Below are 8,608 nucleotides of genomic sequence, written 5' to 3'. Positions count from 1 at the left end.
TCTTTCATCTGAAAGACTTCTTCAGTCTGAGGAGCTTATTCAGCTCATAGCTGTTTATATAAGACTGAGCTGAATAAGCGCCTCAGACTGAAGAAGTCTTTCAGATGAAAGAAGAAACTTTTCTACATTTTTGTTTGTTTGTTTTTTGAATGTCCAGAGGACCAGACTTAACTTTTTTAGATTTTTCTACCTGGATTATTGAGCATGCATCAGGATGTATATATTTAAAATTATATATTTTTCTTCATCATTTGATGTATTTGCACTCATTGTGGTTTTGTTTCTTGTATACAGATTATTTTTAGCTTTGATTTAAAGCTTTAATTTAAAGTGTAATGCTTGTTTTGTGATTTGTACATGTGTGGGTTAGAATAAAGTTGAATCAAAGGCTGAGTCTCTTCTTTAAATATGTTGGAGGGAAATATTCCTGACAGATCCAATAATTTTAGTCTTTTTATGATTTTTCAGTTGAATTAACTTTAATTAACAGATTATTTAATAACGTCAAAGTGAAAGCAGGATTTCATGATAAAGCCAGCACTGTTTATTTATTTTTAATATTCACTGATAAAAAAACAACCCTTTTTTTTATACATAAAATGTTTATTTAAAAAGTTTCCTCCCTCCATCCCGGTCCTCCCGCCTGCCAGGGCTTGAATCCGGCCTTTGTGGCCGGGGCTCGGGGTCCGGCCTCGCGGGTTCAACGGCTCGGCAGCTTGTATGATCCTCCGCGGTGACACCGCTCGCTCAAATTTTGTGTCGATCACCAAACACAAAAAACACCTGGACTTCAGAATTAAACACGGTGTTGTCATTATTGTTTTAAAATCTTAAAAATAGATCCAGCTGCTGCTTCAAGTTCCAGAGAAATTGCAAATGGCGGCTCAGTGAAAAGTTTCTGAGATCCAGTGACTCCTCCCCCTGACCAATCAGAGTCCTGCATCCACGTTTGGTCTGGACTCAGCTCAACTGAGCTCGCTCGGTCCCACCAGAGAAGCAGGGACGAAAAGAGGTCCTGAATCAGCCTCAAATCAGCTAAAAATACCAAAGTGCTGGTGCAACAGGTTCTTTCAGAGTTGGGGCTTAGGGGCAGTGCAAAAGGGGCAAAATAGTCCTGTCTGAAATGCACTGCAGTGTTTCCCCTAGTTTACTTGCCTTGGCAGGGCGCTCATCTCCTACATTATTATTATTTTGGGGGTGGGGGTTGCTCATCGTGAAGGATCTGAGCCTTTTTCTGTAGTTGTTTAGCTAGCGTGTCTGTATTGCACACAGCTAGCTTAGCACTAGGTCAGCGCCGGCAGTTGTCGACAGGGGTGTTTGGTAGGCAGGGACCTTGGTTCTGTTTACAGGGTGGGGTACCCTGCTTGTATAATGGTAGAGGAAACACTGACACGATCACAGAATCCAAAATAAAAAATTATATTGAAAAGTCGCTGGTGGTGAAATTTGGAAAATTGGAGCTGCTTTGAAATGACGATCCATTTTGATCTTGGCTACATTTTGACTGGTCAGTCCAGTCAGGTTTAAACTTGTCTTTGAAGCATACATCATATGCATGGTAAACTAGACACAGGAACATACTATGGAAGGTGAAGGGAAGCAGCATGTTGGTTATCGGGCCGTGTGTAATAAGACATGACTTTTTATCGGTGAACCTACATAGATAGAAACAAAGATGCTGTGAATGGGTTGAGGCCTTGACTCAGTACATCCTCTCTGACCGAGTGTACGAGTGACAAGTAAATGCTGTCGTGACACAAAGGATAAGAGTGAGGGTTCTTCTGGCTTCTGATGCTGAGCAGCTGATCTACATTCTGCACCTCATCAATAAACTATAATTGTTGCTGTTGTTAAAAGATTCAGTGCCGTCTGTTTGCTTGTTTGTTTGTTTGTTTCATGAGAGATCAAGTCTTTGCATGTTGTTTACCTACAACAGAAGCAGAAACAAACAAATGTCCCTTAGTGTCTGGCTGCACAATAAATCGGTGTTTCCACAAGCGGGGCGCCCCATCAACAGAACCAAACTGTCCCCCCCCCCCACACACACACACACACACACACACATACACTGACTTAGCTAGCATAGCGCAATATAGATGCGCTAGCTAAAAAGCTAACGGCAGCGCTCACTCTGCCTCTTCCCTCACGCTGAACCCCCGCTCAAAAACTGTCGGTACAAACAGTGCGCAGCTTAGACGTGTCTCCCCCCATCCCACCCCAACAAAAGTCACGTACAAGATGAGCGCCCCGCCATGGCAAATTATCTAGGGCGGTGGTCCCAACCACCGGGCCGCGGACCGGTACGGACCGGTACCGGTCCGTGGGTCAGTTTATACCGGGCCGCACAGAAAAACAACTTTTATTTTGAAAAATCACCGGATTCTCTCCACCACACCTGTCAATGAGTCACTCTTGACGCAGGTCAACATACAGAAGTGGTAAGTTTCAGTTTCTGTTAGACGCATGCGCACATTGGTTCTACAGTGTCCGTTCGGGTGGAGTAATTTAGCTGCGTGGTCTGGAGCAGACAGGAGGAGGCGTGCGGCCGTGTCTGCACATTTGAAGGATCACTGCATATTTTTCAACTCGCCTGACAAAGAGTGACTGAACTAAAAGTTCAAAGTCATGGGCAATTTTATTTAAAAAACACAAATATCATTAAAGTTTTGCACTATGTATAAGCTCCTGCACTTTTGTGAACAATCTGATGTGAATCAGTGCGGAGCAGAGAGGAGGAGGACGAGGCTCAGCTGACCACGGTGTGGGATCTACTCATTAAATGAGAAATGATCCTGCACTTAATACACTTAGAAATCACACATGAAGTGATTAAAAGTACATTTGAAATACAGGTGCTGGCCATAAAATGAGAATATTGTGAAAAAGTTGATTTATTTCAGTACTTCCTGTAGGAGTCTCACTGTCTGCAGCTTTCTACAAGATGGCCGCCAATGAACACCAGCTGACGGTCATCCACCTGATGAGGAGCTGCACTCCTTAAGGCTGCAGTCCAGTGTGACCCGACGCTGGAGCAATGTGCCTCAACTGGTATTTATGCCTTCAGCCTGAAATTGTGTCTAAGAGAATTAGACTTACCTTGTGTTTTTGTGTCCGCAGGATCCTGAATCCTCGGATCCTGTCTTGCCTGACAGTCACCTGCCAGTCACCTGCCAGTCCTGCCTTGTTGCCTCTCACTTGCCAGATCTGCTTTGCCTGTTTCCCCTTTTACTCTGGAGCCCTCGTGGAGTCCTCTCGCTGCAGCGTTCACCACCTGTAAGAGAAACAATCAAATCATCAACATCTACTCTTCCTCTCGACCAGGACCAACTGACCCTGTTCTCTCTTCCAGACGCTCCAGGGGTTCCAAGTGTGTGTGTGTGTGTATATATATATATATATATATATATATATATATATAATAATTTTTTTTTTTTTTCTGTCTCACTGTAAATAATAAACACTGTTTCCTGGTCTCGTACAACTCTGGGTTCCGCCAGTCATTACAATTCCATTCAAAAAGTGAAACTTGTATATTCATTTGTTACACACAGACTGATATATTTCAAATGTTTGCTTCTTTTAATGTTCATGTTTATAACTGACACTTAAGCAACTGACAAATCAGCAACTTCAATTTGTCCTGAAGTGAACGCCCCTTCCCTGCAGAGCTGCAGCGGTTTTGCATTACGAACGGTTTGCAGTCATTTCAATAATGAGTTTACATCTTTTGTTTCATGTTAATCTACTGTATCTACTGTCTAACCTTTGTAAAATACACCAGAATGTAGGAAATGGCATCTACTTTATCCAAAATTCTCTCAGACTCCCCCTCCGGTCAGTGAAAATACAGTCTGATATTAAACCGTGGCGCAATAAAGGTTGGGGACCACTGATCTAAGGGAACCACTGTAAATGATCTGTTCTTATCAGTTTAATATCTGATACGTCCTTTATAAAAGGACTTCATATTACACATGTTTGTGGAACAGTGTTGAAAGTGAAGCTTGATCTCTTTGCTCCACGTATTGATCTCATATGTACTGTAGTGCTGCCAGGACCTGTGCACTCTTCTTGAGGCAGCTGAGGCTCAGTGGTAAGAGCAGTTGTCCTCCATTGGGAGAGTTGGGGGTTCGATCCCACCAGCAGTCACATGTTGAAGTGTCCCTGGGCAAGACCCTGAACCCCTCACTGCCTCCGATGTGTGCCATCAGTGTATGGATGTGATCTAAAGCTCTGATTAGTTTTTATAGAATTATTAATTCAGATTAGCTTTGTGTAGTAGAGTGCTGTATGAATGTGTGTGGAGGTAAATGAGGGCACAGATTGTGTTGTAAAGAGCTTTGAATATCTTGATTAGACAGAAAGGTGCGATACAAGAGTACAATAGTCCCTCGCTACTTTTCAGTTCGACTTTCGTGGACTCACACTTTCGTGTTTTTTTTTTTTTAAGTAAGCTTGTATATGAAACACGATTGGCTGATTGATGGATGAGCCACACAAGCGGGATTGTTAATTTAAAATAAATTATTTTAAATGATTTATTACCTGCTGCACCTGTGCACAGCCCACAGATGCAGGGAGCAGCTCCCTCCTGCAGCTTTCTGCCACGCCCACCTCTCCTCTGCAATCACACTTATGTTCATCACCTGTGCCACTCCCAATCTCCCTCCGTCTGTATAAATAAACAATTTAAATTTAAATACTGTAATAGTTTAAATAAACAATCCATGCCGCATGAGCAGCGTGGATTGTTTATTTGAAATAATCAAGAGTGACCAGAACCGAGCCTTTAGTTTCCTTCAGCAAACGGGCCAGACCACCGGGAAATGTCCCAGTGCTCCTCGTGGTCAGTCACTTCTTAAGCACTCTCTAGTCTCTGCCTGATTGTCTGATTGCCTCATGCCTGAAGTAATACAGCGTTCTTGTTCCTGCTCTATTCCTGACCCACTTCATGACCACGGATTCCTCCCCTTTGCCTCGATCAAGACGGTACTTCTGACCATCAGATATCTCGACCTTGATGTCTGCTCTGCCTTCAGACCACATAATTCCAGCTAAAACCCTCGGATAACTTTTGCTTTCTTGCCTCTGAATGACCCACGTCTGTATTTTTTACCACAAACTCAGACCCTGGACTCTAGGAGTTGAGCTCTCAGAACTAAGCTCCACATTCTGGAGAGTTTTTGTCGGACTTTCGCTCACTCACATATCACGAGATCCGTCAAAACCTTTCCCTCTGACGACATTGCAGTTTCGGCTTCTCCATCTGTGATCGAGCTCTACAGAGTCACAGCTGACTTTCAAAGGAGAGGAATCCATGGGCAGGAAGTGGGTCAGGAGCAGAGCAGGAACAAAAACGCTGGATTACTTCAGGCACAAGGTGATCAGACAATCTGACAGACTGGGGAGCGCTTAAAAAGCGCAGAGCACATCACACACAAAAAAATAGCGCAGCCCACAAAATAAATTATTTTAAATGATTGAGCACCTGCTGCAGTAGGAGTTGGGGCAGACTGGCTGTCAGGAGCACTGGGGCATTTCCTGGCGGCCTGGCCCATTTGCCGAGGGGGACTAAAGGCTCTGTTCCAGTTGTGCTTGATTATTTAAAGTGTTACACAGAAGGAGGGAGATTTGGAGTGACACAGTGATGAGCATGAGTGTGATTGCAGAGGATAACTGGGTGTGGCAAAGAGCAGAGAGCATGACATTCTGTGCTCTTAGAGCATTTAGATTTTAGAACATTGTTTGCCATTTCCGTTCCCTTAGCAAAATCCACTACCATCTGTCCTTCCTAGTTTATTTCCTTGACACAAAACCCACTTCCTCATCCCGTCTGTTTCCTTCACCAACATTTCCATTCAGGTCTGCTCCGATCACCACTCTCTCCTCCCTGGGAATACTCTCTATCACTTCATCCAGGTCTTTCTAAAATGTATCTTTCTCTTCTACGTCACATCCAACCTGTGGAACATAACCACTGACAACATTTAGCTTTCTACTTCTACCTATCTATGATCTATGGTCTATTGACCCATCACCTTATCTGACATTCATTTCACCTCTACTACATTCTTTGCTAACTCCTCCTTCAGCACCACCCCTACTCCATTTCTCTTTCTATACAAACCATGATAAAACAGGTTAAACCCTGCTCCAACACTGCAAGTCTTGCTGCCCTTCGACTTGGTCTCTTGGACACATAAAACCTCTATCTTCCTTCTCTGCATCATGTCAGCCAGCTCTCTACCTTTGCCTGTCATTGTTCCCACATTTAGAGTTCCCACCCTCCATCCTAGATTCTTTTTTCTCCCTTTGTCTCCCAACACATTTCCCTCCTCGTGGTCTTCAACTGATGACTCTTCACTACTACTACCCAAAATTTTAGCTCAGTGTTTGTAAACTCGTTAACTTATAGCTATATTTGTGTTTCCTAAAGTCAGTTTGCTCTTGCAGCAATCTTGTGCTTGTGATGTTCTGTATGTATGTGTGACAAACATACACGCACACACAGAGGACAAGAAAAAAATTACCACTTCCTCTGCATGTGGTGCTATTTTTGTGTTCACTTATGCGTAGCAGTGGTGACGTTTTCTCAATTTCCTGCCTTGTTTAGAATCCAGCAGGAGGTTCCTAGCAAGGCAGTCCTGGAGAAGGAGATCCTGTGGATGAAGGAGCATCTGTCCACTCTGGGATCCCTTGTGGTACTCTGTCACAATGACCTGCTATGCAAGAACATCATCTACAACAGCAAAGAAGGTAGGTGGTGCCTCCTTCATCTGAGGATCAGCTCACTCTAAATGCACTCATTTTGTTACTATTCAATCAACACTACTAACACCATGCAGGAAGGAGAATAGCTTGAAGATAAAAATAAAATAACAACTTGCCATCGCTGGAATCTCACTTGCAGGCATTTACCATAATTGCCGGTGTACAAGCCACTACTTTTTTCTCACACTTTGTACCCCATGGTTTATATGCAGGAGCAACTAATTTGTGTTTGTTTGTTTGTTTTTAATGCACAGACCTGTTCATCTGTTCAGTCATAATGGAAAACGCACAGAGAATTTCTTATGATGCAGCTTTCAAGTTAAAAGCAATTGATCTGGCTATCGAAGGAGGAAACAGCTGCGACAAGGAAGTGTTGTGTGATGACGTTTTTCTGAGCCTCAAAGAGAACTTTAGTTCACAGGACGAAGAACATAGCGATGAGTGACTTTTGGTTGACTACCGGTACTTTTTTTTTAGCTGTGTTATAAAAGCATTTTTCAGAAAGAAAAAAAAACATTTACCCGACACCTTTATGTTCAAACATGATGTTTGTGATGAACAAACTATGACTAACACACCTGGATTATTGAGCATGCATCAGGATATGACTAACACAGAAGTCCAACAACAGAATACCACTAGAGTTCAGATCAGAGAGGCCAGTCCTCCCAATCACGCACCTCCAGGTCACACTGTCATTACCCAAATGGGCATTGAAGTCCCTCAGCAGAATAAAGGAGTCCCCAGCTGGTGCACCTTCCAGCACCCCCGCCAAGGACTCCAACAAGGCCAGACACTCTGAACTGCCGTTTGGTGCATAGGCACAAACAACAGTCCGATCCCGTCCCCCCACCAGAAGGCACAGTGAAGCTACCCACTCATCTACCTGGGAAAACTCCAACACACAGGCACCAAGATGAGGGGCTAAGAGTGGACCCACACCAGCTCGGTGCCTCTCACCATTTGCAACTCCAGAGTGGAATAAGGTCCAGCCCCTCTCAAGGAGATTGGTTCCAGAGCCCATGCTGTGCATCGAGGTGAGCCCAACTATATCTAGTCGGAGCCTCTCAACCTCATGTACAAGCTCAGGCTCCTTCTCCACCAGAGAAGTTACATTCCATGTCCCAAGAGCCAGCTTTGGTAAGCCAGGGTCAGAGCACCAAGGCCCTTGCCTTTGGCCACTGCCCATGGCGTCATGCACACAACATTTGTGGCTCCTCCTGCAGATGGTGGGCCCACAGGAAGGCAAACCCATGTTGGTCATTCAGGCTGAGCCCGATCAGGCCCCATGGGTAAAGACCCCATCACCAGGCGCTCGTTGACGAGCCCCCCCCCCCCAGGCCTGGCTCTAGGGTGGGGCCCCGGTAACCCACGTTCGGGCAAGGGACACTGAGTTCCTTAATATATATCCATCCATCCATTTTCTTCCGCTTATCTGGGGTCGGGTCGTGGGGGTAGCAGCCTAAGTAGGGAGGCCCAGACTTCCCTCTCCCCAGCCACTTGGTCCAGCTCCTCCAGGGGAATCCCGAAGCGTTCCCAGGCCAGCCGGGAAACATGGTCCCTCCAGCGTGTCCTGGGTCTCCTCCCGGTGGGACGTGTCCGGAACACCTCACTTGGGAGGCGTCCAGGAGGCATCCTAGACAGATGCCCGGGCCACCTCAACTGGCTCCTCTCGACGTGGAAAAGTAGCGGCTCTACTCTGAGTCTCTCCCGGATGATCGAGCTTCTCACCCTGTCTCTAAGGGAGAGCCCAGACACCCTGCGGAGAAAACTAATTTCAGCCGTTTGTAGGCCACATAGAGACAAACGAGACAAACAACCATTCACTCTCTCACTC

General features: G+C 45.1%; 1 protein-coding gene and 1 non-coding gene across 2 annotated transcripts in view; both read left to right on the top strand.

Moving 5' to 3' along the window:
* etnk2 (ethanolamine kinase 2) overlaps window positions 1–8,608 on the top strand; it is a 32,347-nt gene that overhangs the window by 12,057 nt on the left and 11,682 nt on the right. The window contains exon 5 of the mRNA XM_037678543.1: window positions 6,614–6,756. Coding sequence (XP_037534471.1) covers window positions 6,614–6,756 — 143 coding nt within the window. The remainder of the gene's footprint in view (window positions 1–6,613; window positions 6,757–8,608) is intronic.
* On the top strand, window positions 3,886–4,071 carry LOC119412910. Its single transcript, XR_005186938.1, has one exon. It is a non-coding gene; the product is annotated as a U2 spliceosomal RNA (small nuclear RNA).

The sequence above is a fragment of the Nematolebias whitei genome, chromosome 7 (assembly GCF_014905685.2).
Source record: "Nematolebias whitei isolate Nwh7 chromosome 7, NemWhi1, whole genome shotgun sequence".
In the NCBI taxonomy this organism is placed as follows: domain Eukaryota; kingdom Metazoa; phylum Chordata; class Actinopteri; order Cyprinodontiformes; family Rivulidae; genus Nematolebias; species Nematolebias whitei.
This window is presented reverse-complemented; position numbering and strand designations above follow the sequence as displayed.